The 16,850-nt window shown below is 40.1% G+C and overlaps 1 protein-coding gene across 1 annotated transcript in view; it reads right to left on the reverse strand.

Moving 5' to 3' along the window:
• Positions 1-13,536, reverse strand: part of cdh23 (cadherin-related 23) — a 159,726-nt gene extending 146,190 nt beyond the window's left edge. Inside the window, exons 1-2 of the mRNA XM_019882022.1 lie at positions 13,225-13,536; positions 2,148-2,232 (exon numbers count right to left, since the gene is read on the reverse strand). Coding sequence (XP_019737581.1) covers positions 2,148-2,229 — 82 coding nt within the window. The 5' untranslated portion in view covers positions 2,230-2,232; positions 13,225-13,536. The remainder of the gene's footprint in view (positions 1-2,147; positions 2,233-13,224) is intronic.
• Between the last annotated feature and the right edge of the window lie 3,314 nt (positions 13,537-16,850).

A 16,850-nucleotide genomic window follows, 5' to 3' on the forward strand; every position in this document is an offset into this window, starting at 1 on the left:
GGAACTTCAACCCTTCAGACGGCTTGTATCAGATGAAGTAGTTCATCGGGAGACAAGACACAATAGATGAAGAAAAATAAACATCAGCATGTATGGTTCTGACGTTTACTTCAGTTTGGATCCCCCGCATCATGTAGACACTGACATATATCGTAAGTGCCAGTAGCCAGCTTTTCAGTCAATGGTCATGCAACTATTGGATTCATTGGAAAGTGCTACATGTCAATCATTGACTAAATGGTCATGAAGATGTGTGTGGCAATCATTAGTGTCCCAACATGAGCAGCTGCTCTATCTGATTGAAACATTCTCGCTTTGAGCTGTCTGACAAATAATGAGCCTCCATGGTGGAGCGAACTCTTCTAATTGGTGAAAAATGGGTCTTGCAGGGCCACGTGTTGCTAAATGTCATGCTTGGATCATGAAATGCAGATAAATCGTAGCCGGTAAATAATGACAGCAATGATCATCTATCTAGTTTAGCGGATGAGGAGGGGCACGGGTTCAACATGCTAATGGATTGGTAAAGACAAGAGAAAAGTGAAGGTGAAGTGGAGACAGCAAAGGAGAGAAAAATGAAGGGTGCACAAAACCAGAATGCAAACACAAGGTGTCAGATAAGAATAAGCGGGAAAAGGGTAAGGAACTCCAGTTATTGGAAAACACACACACACACACACACACACACACACACACACACACACACACACACACACACACACACAGATAAAGTCATTGCGCTTGATGGAAACATGTTGTGGCATTCACTTAATAACGTTCTCTGCTGCTTCACCGCTGCGTGTGATTGGATGTGTCTCCTGCCTGTCACTGAGAGACATTTTGCGTGACTTTCCACTGCGCTGAAGCTCCTTCACTTTGTCCGACTCAGACGCTCATACGGCACACTCAGCAAGAACACAAAAACATTCTGAAGAAGTTTGTAGGACAATCTCAGACAAGGAACAAGGAGAACAGAAAGAAGAAGGGCTGGCAGAGATGATGAAATGTGAAACGAACTGCATTGGCTGAAAAAAAAAAAAAAACAAGGTGTCAAAAAAAGGTATGAGCAAGCCTCATTTGCAGACGTGCACGAGAATCCTTTCAGACAAGTGATTACAAGGAACTGCCCCCCCCCCCAAAAAAGATTGTCTGTCAAATCTAAATTGTTCAATTGAAAAAAAGGTTTTCACAGATTACCTCACTGATATGTAATTAATTATTATTCTTTGTAACGATCGATATTTCTAACCCAGCCGCTGGGGGGCAGTGCCCTCCCCTGGGGGTGCACTGTTCCCCAGTGCCGGTCCCAAGCCCGGAGAAATGGGGAGGGTTGCGTCAGGAATGGCATCCGGCGTAAAACTTTTGCCAAGACGACCATGCGAGTTGGTAGGACGGTTTACAGGGGCGGATGGAAATTACTGACTCGCTGTGGCGACCCCTGAAGAGGGACGTGCCGAAAGGAGAAGAAGAAGAAGAAGAAGTAACGATCGATATTTCTGAGAGTATTGCTTTTTCTTGATTTACATTTTGTGCCGGAAAAATAACACACATCTATAATTCGAAGTCTCAAGTTCAACTTGATGCTTTCCACTCCATCATTTGGCTGCTACTTGTTCAAATGATTCAACAAGCTTGTTGTATTGCTTTGTTTTTGACGACAATAACAGCACAACGGCTTGCTTCACATTGCTCTGGAAATAGCGCCACAAAAGCGATGGGAAAGAACTTACTCGAAACTAATGTTAACCGTTTACGATTCCATTGATTGGCAGATTTTGTTTACTTCAATTTCAAAACCAAAGTTAGAAGGGAAGCCTGACTCTGATTGGCTGCAGTCGCACACATTTCCGCCGCAACTGAGAGAGTAAATATGCTCACTGCTTGCAGCTGGTAACACGACATCACGATTCTCAATTTTATAATGACCCAGTCCAACTTATTTTGCGCTTCGGAAGGTCATAGACAAGGTGGGAGATGGTCATTTTGTAATTCTTTTTTTTTTTTTTGTCTTTAATGGATTGTTTAAAATTATTTACTGTCATTGTATAAATTACAATGCAAAATGGACGCCTCTCCTTTTAAAATTAAAACTAAAGTCGTGCTTTTCTTGAAGTAAACATTTCATATAAAGAGTGAGAACAGCCCACCTTGACATGAGTGTAGAAGAAGGAAAGGAAGAAGGATCTTGGCAAATGTCATCCTGCTGCCAATACCCAGACTCAATGACATCACCTGAAAAACACAAACAAACATTGGAGTTACAAGATGCATTCAGTCGACGGAGTTGGATTCACAAATTGATTTAAATATGGATACGGGTTAAATCTGATTCTCTGCCGCAAGCGTTTATGTTGTATGTACAGTATGAATTGAAAGTGAATGGACCACAAACACTAATGCTTGTTAAAGTCATCAAGATGTTGGATTTTTTTTTCTTTTTTGAGAATGATATCCATGTAGTGTAAAGCTAATTTCCACAGTACAGGACAATACCTAAAAGAGATGTCATCACTGAGATCTACTTCTTCCTTGCCTTGCCTGATTGCAAGCACTTGGATCCACCTGTCTTTTTGCCTCCACTCCACCATAAAGAGCTCCAGTTTTGACACAATGACCAGATCTTTGCGAGACCCAGCGGGAAGCACTGCACGCCACCAGGCTTCCGACAAAGCCCCCCTACAGACAAGTCCTCTTGTTCTTTCCGACCTGTCCCTCTCACCGCCATCCAGTGGTTCTTGTGTCTCCGACAGTAATTTTCCAGTCCCTCCACAAATGTTACCTTCCCCTCCACACATACCGCCTGCCTCTGGTTATACTGATTTTAAAGGTTGCAGCCCATGCTCTATACATAATCTCCTTCGTGATTCTGACTTTGATTCTGAATTTGATATCCCCGATTCCTCCTCTTGTGCTTTGTCTAGTTCTTGTGATCTTTTTTCTGATCTGTGTCAGTCCTCACATATTTCTTTTCTCTCTAACCTTTACTTAAATACCTGTTCGGCCATATCGGACCAGTGTGTGGTGGCCAATGGAGGCACTCAAGTAAAAGTCATTGGTTTTGGGTTCACCCAGTTTCTCCGTCACCACCTGTTTCGTCATCACCTTGTTCCACACCAAGCACGTCACTTCACCTCCAATGATGCAAGTCTGTTTCCCCGCTCCAGTGCCTCCCTTGTTTCTGATGTCCCTGAAACCCCCATGGCAGCAAGGCTGATCAGGCAAATGCAGCACCAGTTTCAGCTCGGTAGAAGCTCACAATTCCAGCTTTGGTTTAGTGGCATTTCAAGCCTCAAGTTCAGCGGCAGCACTTCCTGAGGCCTGTTTCTGACCCTACCCTGGAGGTGCATTTCTTGCGACCAATATTCAACGTTGCATGACATTCCTGTCCGAACACCATGTTCCTGCCATCCTGGCCATCTTCCAGAAATGCACATCTGAGCACATTCTGTCTGGTGTCCCAGATACCTTGACTGGTCTTCATTTTTGGGGGTTTGTTTGTTTGTTTTTAATATCCAGGGTTTTGTGTTCCCATTTCTCCTATTTGTCTCTGCTAGCATGTCATGTCTTTGTCTCTACCTGGTCTCATCAATTCTGCTGATCTTGTATCAGCTCTCTCTATTCATTATTTTCTTCTCCAAATGTGTCTCACTGTAATAATAACAATGATAATAATAATTATAATAATACATTTTATTTAATATATCTTTCTTGGCACTTAAGGACACGGTATGTTACGAAATAAAACCTCAATAAAAGTGGAAATGAAAGAAAATGATTAAAAACATGTATCTGGATTAAGCTTCCGTTCATTCTGATTAATGTCATATTGTCTGTGGTGACGAGAGTGTCCAATGGGTTCTTCGTTCAATTTTCTCAGTTTTCGACTTTTGATTTCGATCTTTTGTTATGATGTTTTTTTTCAATATTTTATTTGAAAAAGACTTGCCTTTCCTGCTTCCCTGCGTTTGGGTCGACGTGCTTTTTTTGCCTGCACGCCACTACCACAAACCCTCTTTTGAGATCTCTAGCAATTGTAATATTGGTTGTTTGACTCTCAGTTTTTCTTAATTCTCTCTGTCTCCTTGAGGGAGACAATGAACACTCACTTTCTCTTCATGATGTCGACAAGGTGCACTCCCCACCTGGGACAGATTTGTTTTTTTCCACTTTTGTTCAAACACAGTGCAAATCTGTGCTTTCTCAACTCTATTAATACTGATATGCTATTAGATACCTTCCCTCAATGAAAGTGATCATATTGGCACAACTCAGCTTATTCATACTTGAAATATTTAAATCCGTTGGCATATGAATTTGAGAGACTCCAGACAGATTTTGAAAGCCTGCAAGGCCTTTCGTGATGTCCGTCTCCAGCCCCACTCCCACCTGCACAAACACAAAGTCTTCATTCCGCCTCCCCCCTCTCCAATCGACCAAAGTCCTTGTGCAGCCTTGCAATAGTGACCAATCTTAAATGGCAGGCAGCAATTCAATTTTGAAGGTTTATCTTTCTAAATTCCTTTAGTCCCAAGTGCCCTCACTGTTACAAATGACAGTAGGTTTTGAATGCTTAGTGCACAGCAGATTTTTTCCTTTCACTTATCTGACTATAAAATAGCAGAAAACAGATGTGCATTTAAGAACAAAAACATGTGACAGCATGAAAAATAAAGTGCGCGTACTCTGTCATGATAATTGGTGTTGTTTTGAAAGAAACTGCTTGGGATTAAATTCAGACAAAACAGAAAAGATTTACAAGCGAATGTGAAGGTGAAGGAATCTATTGAATTGTCGCATTGTGGCAAATGCCCCAGAATGTGTGCTTTTAATTAGTCGCCGCTGTTTTATTGCATTCGTTTTTTGTTTTTTTTTTGGTGCACATCTGTAACAATGCATCTAAAATATCTCAATGTTTTTGGTTGCTGTTGAAAGCACTCAATAATTTCCCGCACAATTGGAAAAAATATATCCATTTCATGTCCGACAAAAACAAGTACATGGCAACATGTACACTGATTTAAGTAGGGCTTGGTCAAGCTCACTCCAAGCATGACATTATGCAGAAAATTATTTTCCATCCATCCATCCATCAATTTATATCGATCCATAGCACTAAAATCTCTTTCCTCACTGACAGTTTTGGCTATCACTTCAGCCTTTATCAGAGTAAAAATGTGGTCTAGTATTGTCACAGAAAGCAAGTCTTGGTATCAGTGACCATTAAGGTGGCACATTGAGCAAATATTACACATCCACAACTGTCTTGTTTCTATCCACTTGTATTAGTAAGTTCATATGTGCACATTTCATATTGCCGGATACCATCCAAGCCAGCTGAGCAGAGGTGAATCCAATTAAATCGGATATGCCCACAGGTTAGTTATTGGTGTAAAAACACAATTAGGACATGCTGGGTTGTTCCTCTCACTCACTTACTCTTGTATGTGGCAATTAAACTGTGGTGGACAGGACAAAACAGCAGGGCTAATGCTGATGCAAGCTGCTCCCCACCGTGGTCCTGCCCCTCTCCGCTGACTATACTGTCACAATTTATTAAGTCTTCACTTTCCTCCTTCTCTGCCTGGGTTCCTGTTAAACTCACCTCCTTCACTCCTGACAGCTTCTCGTACCAGTCTCATCTTGCCTTTTGTGTCATTCATTGTGGTCATTTGTAACTCTTTATATTATACACACACACACACACACACCCACACCCACACCCACACACACACACACACACACACACACGAAAAAAAGTACCATAGTTGTTTCACATGATTTTAATCACTTACAAACAATATACGTGTTCGAATATATTTACACAAATAATTTTTGGTGCAATTTTTCATGCACATGCCAACTGCTGTCACGTGACCACGATCAGTTGATCTACTTGTTCGAACGATTTTTACACGTCGGTCTCGGTTGATTAAAAAATGTGATGAACAACGCGCAGAGATATGATTTTTTTTTTTGTTGTTGTTGTCATCAAAAGGTGCATCACGGGCTGAAATTCACTGGAGGCTTTGAGCACAATATGGAAACAGTGCACGACCAAAAAGAATGGCATATGAGTGGATTGAGAAGTTTAAAAGTGGAACTGATCTGTGATGGCGTGAGGTCTGGTTCGTACTTGGATGGAAGGGGGCTTGGAGGTTACCTGGGAGTACTTTGTGCTCTGAGATTGGTTGGCAACCAGGTTATCGTTCGCCTCTGGCCCAAACTGAGCTGGGTTATACTCCAACTCACCACGGACCCCAATGAGGACAAGTGATATCGGAAATGGATGTAACGATAGATTTTTTTTTGGATGTATTAAATCGAGTCCTGTAACACTAAATCCAATTTAAAGGTAAGCTATTGAGAACACATATTGCTCCCACTGGGCACTGTTCAGCTTAATCTAGTCCCACGTCTATTTAATGAGCGGAGGTTTTACAGGCATATGCAAGAGTCATGTGTAATTAAGGCCGTATAAAGAGATGAGTAATATGTGGATCGACTGGGATATCACCATACACATGATAACTGTTTCTTCAGGCTTCAGCACACTAAATTATTGATTACAGGGCCATTGTCTCTGATTGGCCTTAACCTCAAAATTATTACTTATTTATATATTATACTTATTACTGGAAGAGGGAGACCTAAAATGTAGATTAAGCAGGTAAATCACTGATAGTTTCCAGTTTTCTTTCTGTCCTCATGAAAAAGACGTCAGTCATTAGCAGATGATCAGACAGATTAAGACATTTAGCTTTGTAAAGCGGGATGAAGGTGCAGCGCTGCTCTGATGAGCTGCGTAATGACTACTGTGCCACCCTCCTGATCTCTTTATCTCAAACATGACATGACACTTAAAGGCTGACTCGGCAAAGTTCATTTGACTGACATGAACAACACAATCATGGTGACATTTCGACAGCAGATCATGTCGTGCTCCATAAATAACCCCAATTCTAATGAATTTTGGACGTTGCATAAAAACGAATAAAAACAGAATTCCATGATTTGTATATCCTTTTAGGTCTGCAGTATATTTAAGTAGCATCGTATTTAATGTGCAAACTGATGAACGTTATTGTTTTTGTTTCTCTCATTTTCAATTTGATGTCTGTAACACTTTGCAAAAAAGATGGGAAAGGGGCAACAAAAGACTGAGAAACTTGAGGAACGCTCACAAAAATAAATACCTGTTTGGAACAGATGAACAGGTTAGACAAGGACAGGTATGCGTCATGATTTTGTATGAAAGGAACATCCCCAAAAGGCTCAGTTGTTCACAAGCAAGGACGGTGCAAGCATCACCATTTTGTGAACAACTATGTAAGCAAATAGTCCAAAAGAATCAGAACATTTATTGTCGTAGAATTGCAAGGAAGTTGGGAAATTCATCATCTATGGTCAATAATTACAATAAAAGATTCAGAGAATCTAGAGAACGCCACCTAAGAAGCAAGGCCGAAAACCAACATTGAATGCCCGTGACCATTGATCCCTCATGTAGCAGTGCATTAAAAACCGGCACCATTGTGGAAAGGAAATCACTATGTCGGCTTTTGGACACTTTGTCAGTTTCTACAGTTTGTCACTTCATCTGTATGTGCAAGTTAAAACTGTGCTCTGCAAAGCAAAAGGCACATGTCAACAACACACAGAAACACTGTCAGCTTCTCAGGCAGCTTTTTTTGGAACGTGTTGCAGGTATCACATTCAAAAGGATTGAATACTTGCAACAACAAAAAAAAAACGTTTATCAGCCTGAACACTCTATATCTTGTCTTTGCAGTGTATTTAATTAAATACTGAATGAAACGAATTTGCAAATTATTGAATTCTTGTTTTGAACAATGATCCAACTTCATTGGAATGGAGATTTTTTTTTTTTTGACTGTAACCTTTGACCTTAATGGGGGCTCCATACTGCCCTTGAATAAGACACTCAAACTACATTTTTCATCGAGTGGCGAGTGTTTTATAAATGTATACATTGTGTCTAAAGTACGAAATATTATATGTACACACTCAAACATCCATCCATCTGTTTTCGAATACTCTTTTCCTTACAAAGGTCGCGGGCGTGCTGGAGCCTATCCCAGCTGTCTTCGGGCAGTAGGTGGGGTACACCTAATCCATACCTGTCAACCTTTCGGAGCGCCAACCCATATAAACTACCAAAAAAATCCTTATAAAGAGCAAAAAATCCTTATAACATACCAAAGCATTTTATATGTCAAAATAACGGCAGAAAAACCCCCACGAAATTTTTAATGATATTTATTGTAGATCTCCATAATACAATGGCAGGTGTATGTCTAATCATCATTCTACTTAGAATACTTATGAATACTCTGCTGTTTTCAACTAGGAACCACGTGATTTACTGGAACGTTACCGAAAATGAAAGCATTCGAGTAGACGAGCACCATTCTGGGCAAAAGCAAACGGAACTACCTGTTAGGGGGGAAAAAAAAACAAAAAAAAAAACGGAAATTTTCAGAATCCGTATGATTTGTGCGATATGGCCATATACGCAAGAATCACCACAAAATCCGTATAAAATATGGCTAAACCGTATGAGTTGACAGGTATGCTAATCGCAGGGCACACATAGACGAACAACCATTCGCACTCACAATCACACCTAAGGACAAGTGTTCCATTAGCCTCCCATGCATGTTTTTGAAATATATATAATAAACCTAAGTACCCAGAAAAAAACCCCATGCAAAACATGCAAACTCCACACAGCAAGGCCGCAGCCGAAATTGAACCATGCACCTCTGTGCCGTGAGGTGGATGTGCTAGCCAATTGACCGCAGTGGGGCCCACTCTAAAACAGTTGTGTCAAAAATAATCTAAACTGTGTCAAAAGGGAATGAGCTACCAACCCCCAAAATGGTGTCTGTAAACAAAAAACAAACAAACAAACAAACAAAAAAAATAAAACATTGTTTTGAAAAGAAATAACCCCTAAAAGTGGGCCGGTCCCTTTTAGACCCTAATTGGGTTATGTTTAACCAAATATTTTTAGAGACTAGTATTAAACAACCTCACTAGAAAAGAAGAAGGCTCCCATCTGACTGGCTTATTGAAAATGTAGCTTGGCTGAAACCTCCTCTCAATGATAGATCAAGGAAAACTCTGTCTATCAAAGAGAGGACATGTATCAGGCCAATCGCTGCACTTCCACCGCAGATGCGAGAGAAACCACTGTGACTGTGTGCACACTGACTGAGAAAATGCATAAAATACAGCGGGAGATGATGCACCTTACACAACACCTGTGGTGACAGTGATTACATTCAATCCCAGCCATTTTCACTGGAGCAACCCCTTCAATCCCAGCGTTTTACTGGACTTTGACTGATCTTGCAAAAGAATTCAATATCAACCTAAATCCAAAGGGGCTGTGATAAACGGCAATATAATTGCAGTGTTTGAAACATCCATCAATACAAAAGCTTGATTATCTTAATTTTTGACAATCAGCTCAATGTGCTAGTTTTAATGCGCTCTACAAAACAGCGTCTTGTGAATGTAAATGTGGACGCAAATAGTGAATGTGACACGAATGTCAATGACAACATTGGTAGAATTTTGTTGTTGTTGGTGCTGTTGCTTATTCTGGACAGGTTAACAGGAAAGACTGCGTCGCTCCAAGGTGATTTGGGACAAAAGTCAGGGTACACCTTGGCCGACCCTAGACAGTGACGTCAGCCTAAACAAAAAAGTAGTAAGACATCGGGCAATTACAGTTGTGTGGAGAAATCTTGGTGTCTTTAGAGCCATTAAAATAACATTGCATACAAAATTCCACTGCAGTGGTCCCTGGTTTGACTTATGGATTACGTTCCAAAAATAATCATTGAAGTTGACTTTTCTTTTGAGAGGGGTGGGGCGTTTACACCTCATTTGAGCCATAACCCCCCCCCCCCACACACACACACACCATTCTCCCCCTTCTAAAGATTTGTTATATTTCATAAATGTAGCCTTTAAAATGCGAAATGAATAAATACGGAGCTGCTGATTATAGGCTGTGAACCGCACTTTTCATAATGACAATAAAATATTTTCTTCAAATTTATGCCTGCATGGATCTTGCTGTCATATGCCTTCAGATATTTTGTTTTCTGTTCAGGTCTACAGTACTTCTCTGTAAAAAATAAAAAAATAAAAAAATACAGTCAATGCATCATGAAGAGTGTTCCATCCTTGAATTATTTGTCAGTCTTTTGTGTTTATCACCCACGGTCTCTCATCCCTAGGCCAACATTTTTTGCAATATGCTTGGCAGCAGAGATCCCCGTGTACCGAAGACAACATAAACACAAACAGGCAGTGTCAGAGGGCAGACAATTGCCTGGAGAAACTCATTCATCTCCTTTTCTTTCCCTCAAAATTCGTGCAGAGTCCGAGCGCCCCTGCGACAGCTGATGGTTTTTATCCTGTGATATCGTCAAAGCACACCATTGAATACAGTAGCTCCTCCTCAGCACAGATGACCTTTGCATCTCAACACTTCACCTCCCTCCTGATCCAGCAGTGTCTTTCATTTAACCCTCATTGCCTCTCCCTCTATCCTGGGTCACCACCCACTATTGCAGAATTCTGTGTGTGAATATTTTTTTTTAAATGACATTTTGTCACAAAACAGTGATTAAAGTTGCTGCTTGCTTGTTCCGTAGGATTCATGTAAATTATATATTGTGGGTGTCGACAGAAATTTCTTGCATGCAATGAAAATGAATCCATCACTCACTTTCATGTGTTTTGAAAATATACATTCATACATTTGGCACAAACTTCTTATCATTTGGGCTACGGTAAAATGGAGCCTATCACAGCTAAATGTTGTCAAAAGGTAGGAGATACAACTTGGACAGGTCGCAGTGAACACACAATCTTAAAGTATTGTCAATGATTTGTTGTGTGCCACATGTGTGACTATGTATGACTGAGCAGAATAATCTTCCACTCCTTACTGTGTGTTCTTCAGTTCTGGTGATTTGATTATTCAATGACAACACACACCCGGTGGAATTAGGTGGAAGTGTGTGTGTGTGTGTGTGTGTATATATATATACACACACACACACACACCCACACAAACGCAATGTTTGGAACACCTTGCAGTATGATGGATTATTGATGTACTCCACTGCAAACTTCAGCAAAACTTGTTACGTACATTTTTTTTCGTACTGATAAACATTGTTACATAAATAGATCTGCGATATTGCCAATCAAGAGCAAAGTTAACATGAGCAAATAGTTTATTAACGGGCTTTTTTAATTGTGTAAGTGCATCTACTGTGTTCAATGACACTCTTCAAAAATGTACCGACCAATGCATAACCAATCATCTCGTTACAGGAGTGAAGAACATTCATAGGCCACAGTCTGATTTAATCAAATACATATATGTGCCAGACAAGTTTATATTTAGAAGCCTTCACATCCTGGCACATGCTGAGCCTTCCCCAAAGGATGACGGCTCATCACAACTTCCACATGGCAAAGCAACAAGAATTATTACAGGCACCATGCCAGCAACCACCACTACAAAATAAACAAGTTTTTCCACATCACACATCGCCTTCTCTCCCTTTCCCCACTCGACACTTTTACGCCTCTTCCAATTTGATAACACTGAAGTCCTTCCTTGAGCTCACATTGCTTTGCCTCCACTCCGAGACCTCATAACTCAGTCCTCTCTTCTTTATATTGTGTTCCATTTGAGTCTGTCAGTCACCGTGTCAGATATGGACTCTCCATTTCGGATTTTTTTTTTCCTGTTCTGAATGAATTTCATGAGTGCGACGCTCCATGAGAGTGACACTCAGAGAGCCAAAGAGTCAGACACATACGCTCACTACATAACAAATGAGAAAAAGGCTGCAGCTTCCATCTTATAATCATGAAACTTGTATTTCTTGAATTAACGATATCCTGTAGAACAATAGTTTACACAATTTTTTTGAATATCTATGTCTTTGCCATTCTTACATTCAGTAGGAGTGACAGATTAATGGAAAACCAACAAATAGAACCAAGACGGAGCATGTCTAGCCAGTATTTTTCAGTATATTCAGTAAACTACGAACAAGTTCACTTGTACTATCGATAAACCAGAAATGAATATTCTGATATGTACGCTGTGAACAACTTGATCGAATAGTTGAATTGCTGATGAAGCTGTACCACCTGTGGCAATGGGCTACTGGTTTCTACAGAGTCTGCTGTCACATACTGCACCATAATTAAAAAACAAACATCTGGCATTTCTCCATTTTGCATCAAACAAACAAGTCTTGACTAATTAATTACTTTGACACAAATAAAGGCAAAGGAAATGAATAACATCTGCATATCGCTGGCATTGGGCCACAATTGTCACTTTCAGGAGGCCTCCAAAACGGTGTGTTTGGTCAACCAGTAAAATTAAATCATCAAAGAGAGCAGGTCATTTTTAACACTTAAGATCGGTCAAAAAATAACCCCTACACAAGTGTAGACTGAACAATTGTACAGCTTTCTGAAAAAAATAATAAATATCAATTACCTAATTCTGATTTATGAGGTTTCAGTCTGACCCCAGTGACATGAAAGTACGGTACTCATGAAAACAAACACCATACCGATATGGCAGTGTCATAAAATTAAAATTAAAAACTGTGGAGTCACCACAGCACTAAAGTGACGGTTGCATCGAGTTACAGATGCATGAATAAGTAAGTGGGTGCAAGCCGCTCCCCAGCAGGCACATCTGAAGTCACGGTGCAGCTACCTGAGATAATGTTCACCTGACACTTTTGCGCATGCGCTCTTTCGTCCATTTACTCGCCACTTAATTACGCCCATGAAACGGAAGTTGTGGGAAAACTTTTAATATAGCTTTGACATCGCATTTAACTGGCATGTTAAAAATCAATTTCTATCAACGTCCAATTAAAAAAAAAACAAAAAGACAAAAACACTTTCGGATGGACGGATTATTTTAAAAGAAGCAAAGACTCGTAAAACAAATCCAAAGTGTAAAATAAACGAGATGTAAAATGCGTAAGGAACGTGCTCTTATTTCCATTAAATAACCAAAAAAAAAAACGTGATCCAACGCCATGGTACCCCCAGCTCACGGAGGAGTCAACTAAATACTGCACTAATGACGATAAGGAGGAGGATGATAATTAGGTTGAAGTCATTCTTGTATCATCCTACCTTCCTTGTCCGGCTCCGTCTCCGGCTGACAACCTCTAGATTGGATCTCTTATCCTGCTGTGATGCCTCACCCAGAATGTGATCCCCTCTTTTCCTCCCTCTCTCCCTCTCTGCCTCTCTCCACTATCCCTCCCTCTGCCTTGACTCGATCACCGCGCAGCCCGACCTGGTCGTCACCCATCGCACACCCGCCGTGTTGCAAAGGAGCCACACACCGAACCACGTGCGCTGCATTCGGGTGCCGCTCGTTACGCAACTTAGATGTCCGCACAGGTGCTGTCCATGGGACATTGTCCCATATGGTGACGCTGTGTAAAGGTAAGCAAAGCCACTGTTTCTACTCAATAGTTTGTGGCAAAAAAAAAAAAGAATCAAACACTGTAATTTTGCACAAACTTTGTGCAAAAAGTGATTTCCAAACAAGGTAGTTCAGCGCCTTTCCAGATGTACAATGCAAACATTTTTGGTAAAATATGGACCATAAGAGGAAACGAAGAAAATTTATGAAAAGTTTCCCAGAGCCAGATGAATGTTTATATTTCACTTGCAGTTGATTACATTGAGATGATGTGTCTGTTTGATAATTGGACTGAAGTGGAATCCGAAAGTGCCACTGTATTTTTTTATTATTGACTAGATCCGTATTTGCCACAACAATAGCACCATCTGGTGTAGGAAGGATCAAGCTATTCACCGCTTAATACCAGCACGCACTTATTTCTTGTAATAAAGAGAGAAAAAGAGTTATTTAATTGCAGTCAGGTTTTTTTTCCTAGAACATTTGTTCTAACATGTTTGTGATTCTTTCCCCCTTTGAGTAAAAATTGATTTCCTTAATTATTAACAACTAATGCAAATGCCATGCAGTTTTTTTTTCCAAGATTGTGCTACCCTCTACTGGAATTAAAATTGACTGCATGCTCTCCTTTTTTCTTCCTTGAATTGGATATAGTGCTCCTATTTTTTTGTATTTGAGCCAAACAAATAAAACCAAACATCTATTATTAGATCAATGATGACCCCAACAGAGTAATTATCTCAGGAGATTACTGGAACCTATTCCTGCAGTAGAATACAATCAACACATATCTGTATTTGCTGTGAAAAGTTGTCTTAAAGTTTTTTTTTTCTTTTTATTCCCTTTTGAAAGACTCACTGCCTAAAATTGACGTCTAATATACAGCACATTGATGCTTCATGTTCTCAAACAATGCGACGGGTTACTGGATTAGCCCTGAAAGGAAATTCAATTCCCCCATACAGTTATTATGAAAAAAAAAACGTATATCTTTCGTGATTATTAGTCTTGAAGGTTTGTATGGTATTTTGAGCTCTCGTGTGTGATTTGCATATTCCTCCTATGCTTGAATGGATGTTCTCCAATTACTTTGGCTTATTCCCTCATTACAAAAACGTAAAGTAAATTGGACACTCAAAATTTTTCATTGGTGTGACTTTTTGTGTGATTTATTTATTTATTTATGGGGTTTGTTTGTCTCTATGTGGCCTGAGATTTGCTGGCAACCTGTTCAGAGTGCACGCTGTCTCTCACTCACACTCATCAGGGATAGACTCGAGCTTCCCCAAATAAGGACAAGCATAATAGAAAAAGGATGGGTGGCTCTTGTAGTGCACAAGCCTGTGCAAACCATAGCCTGGCCCCAAGCCTAGAAACAAGTAATTGCAGATGATTGCGTCAGGAAGGACATCAAATGTGAAACTTTGTGAAACAATTTGTGTTTATCTTAAAAATGTCACACCTGATCATTCATGGCCCAGGTTTGACTCGCCATCAGCACCATTCATTTAGTACCCATTGAAATTCAGCAACTGTGCATCGGAGATGAAGGACACGAGGGAAGTGTGTCCTTAGCCAGAAAGAGAGGAGGAAAGCACACAACCTAAAACTGAGACAGAACTGTAGGGGGCAGAGAGGAACATGTTAAGGTTCTTTCTAAGAGTGACCCAGTTGGATATAATTAGAAATGAGACTGTCAGATGTACAGCCAAGGTTGGAAGATTTGGAGATGAAGTTGGAGAGACCAAATTTCAATATTGGAAACATTCAGAGGAGAGAGAGTGAATTTATTTGAAGAAAGATTATGAAGGACGGCGCTTTCAACGATTTCTTTCCACCTTTTTACTGCAAGGAGATGCTACCATCATGAATTGATAGTACGTAAGCAATTCGTGGACACTTCATGTGTGAGCTTTGACTTTGTTTCAAACTTAACCTTGAATTTACCAGATGAGATTATAAAACCCATTGCTCATTGCTGTTCATATTATCGACATGTTACCTCCTGTTTCAACACGGAACAGCTGAAAGTTTGCGCACTGAGTGAAAGAGGGCCTGAGCAATGCTATAGATCAGGTGTGTCAAACACATTTTTGTTGTGGGCCACATTTTAGTTACCGTTTCCCTTGGAGGGCCGTTATGACTGAAGCCATATAAAGAAAAATCAATCATAACAGTTTATTCAACTATTGTTTAAGTTACTGTAATGACAGGTTTGGTAACAAGAAAATGCTTACAATATGTCTCCTATTTATTACATATGAGACTTTTGAATTTTGGTGGAGATTTTAGCAAGCATCATGGAGGTTGCCATGTTTGATTTGATTTCGCGGGCTGCATAAAATGATGCGGCGGGCCAGGTTTGGCCCCCGGGCCTTGAGTTTGACACCTGTGCTATAGATGTTTATGACCAAACAGCTGCCATGCAGAAGGTGCCTGAGGCTGAAGAGACTTTGGCCTCCTAACACTGGCACTGCTACATCTTTTTTTGTTAATTGCTAATCGAGTCACAAAAACATAATCGGCATTGAATTGTAACGGTGGCTCTTGTACTCGTCTCAGGTCCTCATTATAACAATACTAGAGGCCAAAAATTGGTACCTTCTTTATACAGTACTATTGCTGTACCATCATCCCCACTCCGGAGAGCAACTGGACTAATACAATCTTGATTCATATACCATTTTTCAGGAAGATAATGGTAGTTTTCTATTATCTTTTTTTCTATATGTTCATTAAATACATATTTTCTATAGAATACACAGTGGTCAATTTGGGCCGACTATGGCCAGCTAATTAGTCAGTTGGTCCCTATTGATGTTTATACTTCAAAAAAAATATCTCGCCAACTGAATTAGACCTGTTTGTGGGCCTGAACCAGCCTGCTGGCCATATATTTGACACCCTAGCTCTACGATCAATGTCATTTTTGTTGTTCATGATAACAGATGGCAGAGAATAATGCAGATGAAAATTTGCTGGCACGAGAGAAGAAAATCTGCAGAGGGAGCTAGCTTTGTTGTCTGCTTCGTGCACATACTTCTTAGTCTCATACAAAATGTGTGCTTTGTTCAAATAGTCACAGAGTGTAGACTTAACTGCAGACTGTCTGTCCTCAACAACGCTGCCATGAGTAAATCAATAAAACTCTTCATGTAACAAGATTTGCTTTGGGTAAATAATAGTGGATTTTTGGTTTGTTTTTCAAACTGCTATGTTGGACAGGGTAATTTAAGGGAGCAACTTTGTGTTTTATAAGTTCATATGTTATAACCTGCTGTCCGTAATTATAGGACTGAGATACTGATTACAATCTTTATTTTCAATA

The sequence above is a fragment of the Hippocampus comes genome, unplaced genomic scaffold, assembly GCF_001891065.2.
Source record: "Hippocampus comes isolate QL1 unplaced genomic scaffold, H_comes_QL1_v1.1 scaffold36, whole genome shotgun sequence".
NCBI lineage: Eukaryota > Metazoa > Chordata > Actinopteri > Syngnathiformes > Syngnathidae > Hippocampus > Hippocampus comes.